This window comes from Mycteria americana, chromosome 5 (assembly GCF_035582795.1).
Source record: "Mycteria americana isolate JAX WOST 10 ecotype Jacksonville Zoo and Gardens chromosome 5, USCA_MyAme_1.0, whole genome shotgun sequence".
Taxonomy (NCBI): Eukaryota; Metazoa; Chordata; class Aves; order Ciconiiformes; family Ciconiidae; genus Mycteria; species Mycteria americana.
The window spans coordinates 19,468,015-19,482,157 of record NC_134369.1 but is presented as its reverse complement, the minus strand read 5'-3'; the positions used below and the strand labels follow the sequence as shown (position 1 = coordinate 19,482,157).

The 14,143-nt window shown below is 47.1% G+C and overlaps 1 protein-coding gene across 1 annotated transcript in view; it reads left to right on the top strand.

The window, feature by feature from the left end:
• The window catches only part of LOC142409857 (uncharacterized), a 40,227-nt gene that overhangs the window by 18,993 nt on the left and 7,091 nt on the right, over window positions 1–14,143 (top strand). Inside the window, 9 exon segments of the mRNA XM_075501613.1 lie at window positions 15–194; window positions 1,434–1,673; window positions 2,353–2,509; window positions 2,786–2,914; window positions 3,286–3,412; window positions 4,116–4,159; window positions 5,745–10,621; window positions 10,623–10,653; window positions 10,776–13,955. Coding sequence (XP_075357728.1) covers window positions 15–194; window positions 1,434–1,673; window positions 2,353–2,509; window positions 2,786–2,914; window positions 3,286–3,412; window positions 4,116–4,159; window positions 5,745–10,621; window positions 10,623–10,653; window positions 10,776–13,955 — 8,965 coding nt within the window.

The window sequence follows — 14,143 nt, the reverse complement described above, 5'->3', positions numbered from 1 at the left end:
TCCTCCTGTTTCAGAGCTATGAACTGATACTTGGTGAGGAACATGTAAGTGTCGTAAAGAGAGGACAAAATGATGAGGTGCCATTCACAGTCCGCTATATGGGTATGTACTTGGTAATTGAGACTACGAGCAGACTGATCCTCATGTGGGACAAGAAAACCAGCATCTTCATCAAGCTCAGCCCTGATTTTAAGGTGCGAAACTAGCAGTTAGATGGCAATTTACAGTCCATATTTGGACTGGGTGTGAATTTTGTTGAGACCCTGCCCAGATCCCAAACAGGTGATATCTCTAGCATTCCTGCAGGACATCCCATGTTGTTTTTCATTCCTCTAGTGCCTCAGGAAGCCATGCCATCACCCTGCTGCTGTTCTGAGCTCTCAAAGCAGCTTTCAGTGCCTATTTGGCCTGACACAAACTGGGTTGGCAAACCACTTTTCTGGACTTTGTTAAAATTACCCACTGAACCTCGGTAAAGGTTATCAGACCTTATTAAAATTACATAGCTACATGTGTAGAAATCAATTGAGTAGTCTTGATCTTGAAAGTAATCCATTGTTTCCAGTTCTCATTGACACACAAATCAAATTATCATACTTCAAGAACAAGGAAGTGAAATATTATGAGTGAAAGCCTCTTGTAAAATGCTACCATGTATTTTTCAAGCATATATCTACACAGGTGATAAGGAAAATGTATTTCTGTTGTCATACTCCTTCTCCTAGCTTATGATATGTAAGTACTAAAAACTGTAGTAAATGAGGAATTTGCTATCTTATTCTATACCACAGTGACATTTCAATTAGGTGTATAACTTAAGTGTAATTTAAAACTAGATATACAATTTATTTCAGTATCATAGGTTCTTTTGCTGCCTCACCCACTGGCACTTTATAAAAATAGTATTAATATGGAAAGTATGCACCTTAGATTCATAAAGAAAGCACAGCATCTATTGTAGCCTATCATAGTTTTACAGATCCATAAATTTAGAATGAGGGAGATTTCTGGATGTACAAGGAAAATGTCATCTATGTGGCTGGACGGGTAGTACTTCTGACAGCTTTGTAAGGCTATTTTTTATATATAAATATATACATATTTTATATGTATAAAACAAGGCTTAAATTAAAAGCTTAGTCGGCTAACTGTGAGTCCTCATTTCCTTGTTAAAGACATACTTCAAAGACAGAAGGTTACAATAACAAAGATGGTTTTATTGTTCAGATTTAAAAGAAGAAAAGTCAACAGCAGTATCCTTCTAGCCTTAGTGGTCATGTTCTGTTGCTGAGGAAACAAAGGATGAAGATGTTCAGGAATGTTAGAATGGAATGGCACCATTCTAAGAGCTGAATTTCAAGTATTCTTTCAGTCTCAGATGTTGTTCCAAGTTTTCTCACATCCATTATTATTTTATTTGCTTCCTTTTGCAGGGCCAGATCTGTGGCCTCTGTGGAAATTATGATGGCAACGGCATCAATGACTTTACTACAAGGAGTCAGTCTGTGGTAGAGAATGTCCTAGAGTTTGGAAACAGCTGGAAAGTATCCTCTACGTGTCCTGATGCTTACAGCATAAAGGACCCATGTTCTACCAACCCTTACCGAAAGTCCTGGTCAGAGAAGCAGTGCAGCATCATCAACAGCAACGTCTTTGCTGCCTGTCACTCTCAGGTATTACCAGGGCAGAATCTTACTATGTGAAGACTAGGTCTGTGTATTATTGAAGCCGCTATCCTCATACATTTTAACTTGCACGCCTAATTCATTAGCACGTTTCTCCTTGAATTGTGTCTGGAAAACTTCAATCTGAATCCTGTTCAATGGGAAAATAAAAGGCCATTTAGTTCATATGAAATACTGACCTATTACAAAAGAATAATAATTTCATAATTGCTATGTATTTTCTTGTAGTGTGACTTGAATAAAAATTCTCATGTACAGAACAAAAACTCAATGAAATAACATAGTAATGAAGTATCAGCATAGCCTTTATCTGACACTAAATACATACCAAACAACGCAGGGTAACTCTGTGCCCTTCCTGTTACTTTAGTTCTTTCCACTGGCAAAGACATTTTCAAGTGCAGTTGCCTAATATTGCTTGGGAATATGAATCTAATCTTCCACTAGGACACAAGTCTGGGTATCTAAAAATCTGTCAATACATGATTTGGATGTATCACCTGGCATCACCTTTGGTGTTTAACTGTGTATATAAACAAAAGAAAAAGAAATTACTGATGTAGGCCTTTCTTCTGAGATACTACAATTTTAAGAAAATTACCCTAGCAAAGCTAAGAAAGAATTTAGAAGGCAGGATATATAGTATTACATTTCTTTTTGTTAACAGGTTGAACCAGCAAAATATTACCAAGCATGTGTGACAGATGCTTGTGCATGTGACACTGGAGGAGACTGTGATTGCTTTTGCACAGCAGTAGCTGCCTACGCTCAAGCATGTAGTGAAGTTGGTGTCTGCATAGCCTGGAGAACCCCATCAATCTGTCGTGAGTTTTATGTCATAAACACTTGTGAGAGTGTAGTTAAATGTATGGTGCCTTGCTGATGTCCTTGAATACACACTGGGTATCTTATGTATGTGCATTGTAATCTCACTGTGTAGACTTTTCACACTAAGCTCTTAGATGGTCACACAATTTTACCTATTCTTTCACAATTTTCAAGACTGTTCAAGCAGCATTGCAGGGATATGATGAACAGACATGAGTCAAAAAAAGCTCCTTTTCTTTTCTGAACATGTCCAAATTTCTGTTTATCCTTAGCACTGTTCTGTGATTACTATAATCAACAAGGGGAATGTGAATGGCACTATAAGCCTTGTGGAGCCTCCTGTATGAAGACATGTAGGAACCCAAGTGGAAAATGCCTCCATAACTTGCCAGGTTTAGAAGGTAAAAAGAGCCACAAGTACCTTTAAGTGGGTACACTTTATTATATTTTTAATGGTCTTTAATGGAGTGTATTTTGCCCATCAGCTGCATTTGCACCATTCAAGTCTCTTCAACATCATTGCATCCACATGAATGGAGGCAGAATACGGAAAGTGGAGTTAAAAACATCTCTAGGACTAAGTCCTTGTGGGTGGGCTCTGCTGATGCTAGTACTCTGCATTATTTCCTAGAATTATTGGAAAAAATTAAGTAGTAAAAATTATGACTATTAAAAACAAGACCTGCAAACACATTCTGCACAAATAAAACTTTGGTGACTGTATCTCACTCTCACCTTTTCTACCTTCTATATGCCCTTTTCCTTCCCTCAGGCTGCTACCCTAACTGCCCACCAGACAAGCCGTATTTTCATGAGGATCAGATGAAGTGCGTCAGTCTCTGTGACTGTTATGATAATGAAGATGGAAAGATATATAGACGGGATGAATGTCATTTATGGTAAGACTAAACATACCAGCCTAATCGTATACAAGGAAAAACGATCAAAACAGCAGTGGGAAATTGCATGTTCCTGTTACATGACAGGACTAGTTTATGCTGCCTGTGTAAAAATAATGCCTTACTATCTAATGCCAGTTTTCTTACTACATTAGTAGTAAGAAGTTCTTATGTGATTTTATGTTCTGTTGAATTTGTTCCTGATTATGTTGTAAATCCTCAGCATAAAGATGCAAGAACAGTAACTCCACTATGACCAGGCTTTCTCTATTTCCCATTCCTACAGCAGGAAAAATATTGTTCCAGGAGTATAGATATCTAATAAGAGTCTACTTCCAATAATTTATTACATTCTTTTACTGCTTGTAGTATTTAGACTCTTTCCCTTTTTAGGTTGCTTTTTAGTACAAAAACATTGCAAGTGCAAGGAAAGTGATAAGAAGGAAAGCAGGAAAGTCTTCCTTAAGACTTCTACCTGTAGCTTTGTGTAATATTTAGCTTCACTTTTATTTATAAGTTTAGATTTAATATAAAGAAATATTTTGGAAAACAATGGCAAAAAAGAAACCAACATGAACTGGACACTCAAGGAATAAACACAAATAAAGTGTCCTGTCTTTTGATGTTAGTATCTGGCAGAAAGATCACTAATAAAATTACTTCATATTAAAAAAATACGTGGTTTTAATGTTTTTTATTTCAGTGAATGCACATCAGAAGGTTTACAGTGCAAGTTTGATGATAAAGGTAAGACAGCTCAGAATAATTATTAAGAAAATGAAATACTGGATATTATCTTTTCATAGATGCCTGACAATAAACTTCTGAATTACAGCATGCCACTGCATTTATGAAGGGAACAGCTATAAATATGGTGAACTCATCTACAACACTACAGATGGAACTGGATGGTGTTTCAGTGCAACATGTGATGTCAATGGAACAATAAACAGAAATATCTTTAAATGTGGCATCTTTATAACCCCATTTACATTTTCTACAAGCCAGCCCACAACTACTGCTTCAGGTACGCATGAATACTGTTTAAAATAACTGAAAAATCTCTGGAAGGGACTGAAAATTGCCTGAAAGGGAGGGCCTTTTCATCAGTTAATGGCATATAATTTTACTTGAAACTGTTGACTTCTGCCGGAGCCACCAATTCATCTGGCAGCTTCAGTTGCTAAAGAGTACCATAATCAAGGATGTAGAAATGAGTACAGCATTTCTTACAAACTCAGTCTTCACTGTTTCACCATGGTTTTTCCAGGGGGAAAAAATAATGAAGCTTATTAATCATTGCACCCTGGAGAATCTCCTCATTTCCTTGCAAACAAAAACCAGCAGTTCTCGACCAACTTCTGAAAACACAAAAGACAATTACTGCCATTTTTTAAATTACTGACCACATTAGCACAAACTGAAGATAACAAATCTAGTTTGAGGAAATGCTCAAATTATTTAAAAGCATTCTTCGGAACCTTTCCTAATTGTATTTAATAACCAAATCAACAGTTTCCTTCTACTCCTGCAGTACACATCTACATTATTCCTGCAGTTAACTCATTATAGTGACTGTGTAATTCTGAGAAACTGTGAGAAATATTTCTACAAAATTACACAATACTACAGCAAGAAATAAATATTCAACTTTAAGTCTTCTATTAAGTAACATTCATATAAAGGAAGTGGTATATATTCCACAGTTATCTTCATAATGCTAAGACTATGAAAAGAAGTCTTATTAAAATAAGTAGAAAATACTTATTAGATTATATATTTCATATATATTGTATATGTGTATTCCATATTATAATGTATTATATATAAAATGCATATGTGTTAAATAGATATTTTATATTCTATATTTATAAATATATCACATGTTATAATATTAAAATAAATAGAAAAGTCATTAACCTGTAAAAATATTTTAAAGCCTGTGTGATTATGCAGTTAAGTGTAAATAAGTAGAGAGGTAATACAAAGGAGAATAAAACCTCCTCTTACTTATAACATAGCAATCATGAGATAACATTATCCTATGTATTGACATTCCACACAAAGGATATCATATTAGCCATATTTAACTACAAATTTTTAATAAATGTCACATAAAGTACCACTACAAAAATAATACAGACATGAGATCAAAAACTACCTTAGAAATGAAATTCAAGATTGTCAAAGCAAGTTCATTAAAATTAAAATACTACCTTAACATATGTAATATTACATACAATGATAAAATTTATGGAAGATGAATAATTTTTTCCTGGCACTTCCTTTAATAAGAACAAACAAAACTTATATGTCCTCCTTTCAATTGCAGAAATGACAAACACACCACCAGTGACAGCTGTATGTGTGAAGAATGTATGTGCATGGTCAGACTGGTATGATTCCACAGAGCCTGAAAACAAAGAGGACAGTGGAGATAACGAAACATTTGAAAATCTCAGAAATAAAGGATACAGTGTGTGTAAAAACCCAAACAGTGTTCAATGCAGAGCTAAAGAACACCCAGATATAGAAATAAATAATCTTAACCAAACGGTACAATGTAATCAAAGCAAAGGATTAATATGCAATAACAAAGATCAACAAACTAAGCAATGCTATAATTATGAAATCAGAATATCATGCTGCAGCTACATACCATGTTCAGAAATACAAAGTACAACACCAACAACACAGAAACAAGGAACTGAAGTGCAAAAAACTGAAGTACCTACAGTGTCACCGACAGACAAAGAAAGCACGACTCGTCTAACTAAAACTTCAGTTACAGCAAAGACATCAAAGGTATCAACAACAGGTTACCAGACCACGTCAACTCCAGCAGAAATCATCACTGTGGCAACCCAAACTCCAGCACCACCAACTACTGCCTCCACCCTTCGCCAAAAAGCAATGACAACCACTGCTGGCACCACAGCTGCCCACAGCATCAGTACCCCGCCAGCACAAGGCACGACCATCCTCACAACCACCAGCAGGCCCAGCACCTCCAGGACCTCTCCACCTCCAACACAAGGCACAACCATCATCCCACCCACTCCAGCAGTCACCACCTCCGCCAGTAGCACTGCCAGCACCGCCAGGACTACTGCAGGAAGCACCACAACGTCCACAGCCACGTCTGCTCCAGCAGAAACCTCCACCACAGCAACCCAAACTCCAGCACCGCCAACTACTGCCTCCACCCTCCCCCAGCCTGCAATGACAACCACCGATGGCACCACGGTTGTACTCAGTACCACTACCCCGCCAGCACAAGGCACGACCATCCTCACAACCACCAGCAGGCCCAGCACCTCCAGGACCACAGGCATCTGCCAGCAGCACTGTGCCTGGACGCAGTGGTTTGACTTGGATTCCCCTAGCTCTGGTAGCCAAGGTGGAGACATAGAGACCTTTGCAAAAATCCGAGCCGCTGGGTACGCACTGTGCGACAAGCCACAAGACATCCAGTGCCGTGCTAAAGATTACCCTGAGAGGAGTCTGGACAAACTGGGACAGAAATTTGAGTGCAGCCTTCACACTGGGCTTGTGTGCAGAAATAAGGATCAGATCACAAAGTACCCCATGTGCTTTGACTACGAGGTCAAGGTGCTGTGCTGTGACCGTAAACACTGCGAGACAACAGCAACCACAGGCACCACTGCAGGCTCCCCCACCACAGCCTCTCCTGCACAACCCTCCACCATAACAACCCAAACTCCAGCACCGCCAACTACTGCCTCCACCCTCCCCCAGCCTGCAATGACAACCACTGCTGGCACCACAGCTGCCCACAGCATCAGTACCCCGCCAGCACAAGGCACGACCATCCTCACAACCACCAGCAGGCCCAGCACCTCCAGGACCTCTCCACCTCCAACACAAGGCACAACCATCATCCCACCCACTCCAGCAGTCACCACCTCCGCCAGTAGCACTGCCAGCACCGCCAGGACTACTGCAGGAAGCACCACAACGTCCACAGCCACGTCTGCTCCAGCAGAAACCTCCACCACAGCAACCCAAACTCCAGCACCGCCAACTACTGCCTCCACCCTCCCCCAGCCTGCAATGACAACCACCGCTGGCACCACGGTTGTACTCAGTACCACTACCCTGCCAAAACAAGGCACGACCGTCCTCACAACCACTAGCAGGCCCAGCACCTCCATGACCACAGGCATCTGCCAGCAGCACTGTGCCTGGACGCAGTGGTTTGACTTGGATTCCCCTAGCTCTGGTAGCCAAGGTGGAGACATAGAGACCTTTGCAAAAATCCGAGCCGCTGGGTACGCACTGTGCGACAAGCCACAAGACATCCAGTGCCGTGCTAAAGATTACCCTGAGAGGAGTCTGGACAAACTGGGACAGAAATTTGAGTGCAGCCTTCACACTGGGCTTGTGTGCAGAAATAAGGATCAGATCACAAAGTACCCCATGTGCTTTGACTACGAGGTCAAGGTGCTGTGCTGTGACCGTAAACACTGCGAGACAACAGCAACCACAGGCACCACTGCAGGCTCCCCCACCACAGCCTCTCCTGCACAACCCTCCACCATAACAACCCAAACTCCAGCACCGCCAACTACTGCCTCCACCCTCCCCCAGCCTGCAATGACAACCACCGATGGCACCACGGTTGTACTCAGTACCACTACCCTGCCAAAACAAGGCACGACCGTCCTCACAACCACTAGCAGGCCCAGCACCTCCATGACCACAGGCATCTGCCAGCAGCACTGTGCCTGGACGCAGTGGTTTGACTTGGATTCCCCTAGCTCTGGTAGCCAAGGTGGAGACATAGAGACCTTTGCAAAAATCCGAGCCGCTGGGTACGCACTGTGCGACAAGCCACAAGACATCCAGTGCCGTGCTAAAGATTACCCTGAGAGGAGTCTGGACAAACTGGGACAGAAATTTGAGTGCAGCCTTCACACTGGGCTTGTGTGCAGAAATAAGGATCAGATCACAAAGTACCCCATGTGCTTTGACTACGAGGTCAAGGTGCTGTGCTGTGACCGTAAACACTGCGAGACAACAGCAACCACAGGCACCACTGCAGGCTCCCCCACCACAGCCTCTCCTGCACAACCCTCCACCATAACAACCCAAACTCCAGCACTGCCAACTACTGCCTCCACCCTCCCCCAGCCTGCAATGACAACCACCGATGGCACCACGGTTGTACTCAGTACCACTACCCTGCCAAAACAAGGCACGACCGTCCTCACAACCACTAGCAGGCCCAGCACCTCCATGACCACAGGCATCTGCCAGCAGCACTGTGCCTGGACGCAGTGGTTTGACTTGGATTCCCCTAGCTCTGGTAGCCAAGGTGGAGACATAGAGACCTTTGCAAAAATCCGAGCCGCTGGGTACGCACTGTGCGACAAGCCACAAGACATCCAGTGCCGTGCTAAAGATTACCCTGAGAGGAGTCTGGACAAACTGGGACAGAAATTTGAGTGCAGCCTTCACACTGGGCTTGTGTGCAGAAATAAGGATCAGATCACAAAGTACCCCATGTGCTTTGACTACGAGGTCAAGGTGCTGTGCTGTGACCGTAAACACTGCGAGACAACAGCAACCACAGGCACCACTGCAGGCTCCCCCACCACAGCCTCTCCTGCACAACCCTCCACCATAACAACCCAAACTCCAGCACCGCCAACTACTGCCTCCACCCTCCCCCAGCCTGCAATGACAACCACTGCTGGCACCACAGCTGCCCACAGCATCAGTACCCCGCCAGCACAAGGCACGACCACCCTCACAACCACCAGCAGGCCCAGCACCTCTAGGACCACAGGCATCTGCCAGCAGCACTGTGCCTGGACGCAGTGGTTTGACTTGGATTCCCCTAGCTCTGGTAGCCAAGGTGGAGACATAGAGACCTTTGCAAAAATCCGAGCCGCTGGGTACGCACTGTGCGACAAGCCACAAGACATCCAGTGCCGTGCTAAAGATTACCCTGAGAGGAGTCTGGACAAACTGGGACAGAAATTTGAGTGCAGCCTTCACACTGGGCTTGTGTGCAGAAATAAGGATCAGATCACAAAGTACCCCATGTGCTTTGACTACGAGGTCAAGGTGCTGTGCTGTGACCGTAAACACTGCGAGACAACAGCAACCACAGGCACCACTGCAGGCTCCCCCACCACAGCCTCTCCTGCACAACCCTCCACCATAACAACCCAAACTCCAGCACCGCCAACTACTGCCTCCACCCTCCCCCAGCCTGCAATGACAACCACTGCTGGCACCACAGCTGCCCACAGCATCAGTACCCCGCCAGCACAAGGCACGACCATCCTCACAACCACCAGCAGGCCCAGCACCTCCAGGACCTCTCCACCTCCAACACAAGGCACAACCATTATCCCACCTACTCCAGCAGTCACCACCTCCGCCAGTAGCACTGCCAGCACCGCCAGGACTACTGCAGGAAGCACCACAACGTCCACAGCCACGTCTGCTCCAGCAGAAACCTCCACCACAGCAACCCAAACTCCAGCACCGCCAACTACTGCCTCCACCCTCCCCCAGCCTGCAATGACAACCACCGCTGGCACCACGGTTGTACTCAGTACCACTACCCCGCCAGCACAAGGCACGACCATCCTCACAACCACCAGCAGGCCCAGCACCTCCAGGACCACAGGCATCTGCCAGCAGCACTGTGCCTGGACGCAGTGGTTTGACTTGGATTCCCCTAGCTCTGGTAGCCAAGGTGGAGACATAGAGACCTTTGCAAAAATCCGAGCCGCTGGGTACGCACTGTGTGACAAGCCACAAGACATCCAGTGCCGTGCTAAAGATTACCCTGAGAGGAGTCTGGACAAACTGGGACAGAAATTTGAGTGCAGCCTTCACACTGGGCTTGTGTGCAGAAATAAGGATCAGATCACAAAGTACCCCATGTGCTTTGACTACGAGGTCAAGGTGCTGTGCTGTGACCGTAAACACTGCGAGACAACAGCAACCACAGGCACCACTGCAGGCTCCCCCACCACAGCCTCTCCTGCACAACCCTCCACCATAACAACCCAAACTCCAGCACCGCCAACTACTGCCTCCACCCTCCCCCAGCCTGCAATGACAACCACTGCTGGCACCACAGCTGCCCACAGCATCAGTACCCCGCCAGCACAAGGCACGACCACCCTCACAACCACCAGCAGGCCCAGCACCTCCAGGACCACAGGCATCTGCCAGCAGCACTGTGCCTGGACGCAGTGGTTTGACTTGGATTCCCCTAGCTCTGGTAGCCAAGGTGGAGACATAGAGACCTTTGCAAAAATCCGAGCCGCTGGGTACGCACTGTGCGACAAGCCACAAGACATCCAGTGCCGTGCTAAAGATTACCCTGAGAGGAGTCTGGACAAACTGGGACAGAAATTTGAGTGCAGCCTTCACACTGGGCTTGTGTGCAGAAATAAGGATCAGATCACAAAGTACCCCATGTGCTTTGACTACGAGGTCAAGGTGCTGTGCTGTGACCGTAAACACTGCGAGACAACAGCAACCACAGGCACCACTGCAGGCTCCCCCACCACAGCCTCTCCTGCACAACCCTCCACCATAACAACCCAAACTCCAGCACCGCCAACTACTGCCTCCACCCTCCCCCAGCCTGCAATGACAACCACCGCTGGCACCACGGTTGTACTCAGTACCACTACCCTGCCAAAACAAGGCACGACCGTCCTCACAACCACTAGCAGGCCCAGCACCTCCATGACCACAGGCATCTGCCAGCAGCACTGTGCCTGGACGCAGTGGTTTGACTTGGATTCCCCTAGCTCTGGTAGCCAAGGTGGAGACATAGAGACCTTTGCAAAAATCCGAGCCGCTGGGTACGCACTGTGCGACAAGCCACAAGACATCCAGTGCCGTGCTAAAGATTACCCTGAGAGGAGTCTGGACAAACTGGGACAGAAATTTGAGTGCAGCCTTCACACTGGGCTTGTGTGCAGAAATAAGGATCAGATCACAAAGTACCCCATGTGCTTTGACTACGAGGTCAAGGTGCTGTGCTGTGACCGTAAACACTGCGAGACAACAGCAACCACAGGCACCACTGCAGGCTCCCCCACCACAGCCTCTCCTGCACAACCCTCCACCATAACAACCCAAACTCCAGCACCGCCAACTACTGCCTCCACCCTCCCCCAGCCTGCAATGACAACCACTGCTGGCACCACAGCTGCCCACAGCATCAGTACCCCGCCAGCACAAGGCACGACCACCCTCACAACCACCAGCAGGCCCAGCACCTCCAGGACCACAGGCATCTGCCAGCAGCACTGTGCCTGGACGCAGTGGTTTGACTTGGATTCCCCTAGCTCTGGTAGCCAAGGTGGAGACATAGAGACCTTTGCAAAAATCCGAGCCGCTGGGTACGCACTGTGCGACAAGCCACAAGACATCCAGTGCCGTGCTAAAGATTACCCTGAGAGGAGTCTGGACAAACTGGGACAGAAATTTGAGTGCAGCCTTCACACTGGGCTTGTGTGCAGAAATAAGGATCAGATCACAAAGTACCCCATGTGCTTTGACTACGAGGTCAAGGTGCTGTGCTGTGACCGTAAACACTGCGAGACAACAGCAACCACAGGCACCACTGCAGGCTCCCCCACCACAGCCTCTCCTGCACAACCCTCCACCATAACAACCCAAACTCCAGCACCGCCAACTACTGCCTCCACCCTCCCCCAGCCTGCAATGACAACCACTGCTGGCACCACAGCTGCCCACAGCATCAGTACCCCGCCAGCACAAGGCACGACCATCCTCACAACCACCAGCAGGCCCAGCACCTCCAGGACCTCTCCACCTCCAACACAAGGCACAACCATTATCCCACCTACTCCAGCAGTCACCACCTCCGCCAGTAGCACTGCCAGCACCGCCAGGACTACTGCAGGAAGCACCACAACGTCCACAGCCACGTCTGCTCCAGCAGAAACCTCCACCACAGCAACCCAAACTCCAGCACCGCCAACTACTGCCTCCACCCTCCCCCAGCCTGCAATGACAACCACCGCTGGCACCACGGTTGTACTCAGTACCACTACCCCGCCAGCACAAGGCACGACCATCCTCACAACCACCAGCAGGCCCAGCACCTCCAGGACCACAGGCATCTGCCAGCAGCACTGTGCCTGGACGCAGTGGTTTGACTTGGATTCCCCTAGCTCTGGTAGCCAAGGTGGAGACATAGAGACCTTTGCAAAAATCCGAGCCGCTGGGTACGCACTGTGTGACAAGCCACAAGACATCCAGTGCCGTGCTAAAGATTACCCTGAGAGGAGTCTGGACAAACTGGGACAGAAATTTGAGTGCAGCCTTCACACTGGGCTTGTGTGCAGAAATAAGGATCAGATCACAAAGTACCCCATGTGCTTTGACTACGAGGTCAAGGTGCTGTGCTGTGACCGTAAACACTGCGAGACAACAGCAACCACAGGCACCACTGCAGGCTCCCCCACCACAGCCTCTCCTGCACAACCCTCCACCATAACAACCCAAACTCCAGCACCGCCAACTACTGCCTCCACCCTCCCCCAGCCTGCAATGACAACCACTGCTGGCACCACAGCTGCCCACAGCATCAGTACCCCGCCAGCACAAGGCACGACCATCCTCACAACCACCAGCAGGCCCAGCACCTCCAGGACCACAGGCATCTGCCAGCAGCACTGTGCCTGGACGCAGTGGTTTGACTTGGATTCCCCTAGCTCTGGTAGCCAAGGTGGAGACATAGAGACCTTTGCAAAAATCCGAGCCGCTGGGTACGCACTGTGCGACAAGCCACAAGACATCCAGTGCCGTGCTAAAGATTACCCTGAGAGGAGTCTGGACAAACTGGGACAGAAATTTGAGTGCAGCCTTCACACTGGGCTTGTGTGCAGAAATAAGGATCAGATCACAAAGTACCCCATGTGCTTTGACTACGAGGTCAAGGTGCTGTGCTGTGACCGTAAACACTGCGAGACAACAGCAACCACAGGCACCACTGCAGGCTCCCCCACCACAGCCTCTCCTGCACAACCCTCCACCATAACAACCCAAACTCCAGCACCGCCAACTACTGCCTCCACCCTCCCCCAGCCTGCAATGACAACCACTGCTGGCACCACAGCTGCCCACAGCATCAGTACCCCGCCAGCACAAGGCACGACCACCCTCACAACCACCAGCAGGCCCAGCACCTCCAGGACCTCTCCACCTCCAACACAAGGCACAACTATCATCCCACCCACTCCAGCAGTCACCACATCCGCCAGTAGCACTGCCAGCACCGCCAGGACTACTGCAGGAAGCACCACAACGTCCACAGCCACGTCTGCTCCAGCAGAAATCTCCACTGTGGCAACCCAGGCTCCAACATCACCCACTAACGCCTCCACTCTCCCACAGTCAGCAAATACAAGCACCATACGCGGTATAGTTACTCTTTCAACATCTGTTTCTTCTACTGGACAAAGTACTGCCAGCACTGGTTTTCCCACAAGTTTCACTACCACAATCAGCTCAGGTATGTCACTGTCTATTTCTTAAAGGTTACAAACAGCTATTTCAGTAGAACAAGATTGGTGTAATTGTCTTGTGTGACTTCTTCCAACATCCTCCCTATTTTTCCTGACACATAAACCACTTTTTCATCTATCTGTTCCTGTGCTACTAATATCTGTGTTAGACAAGTGTGTGAGTGGACCCTATAGC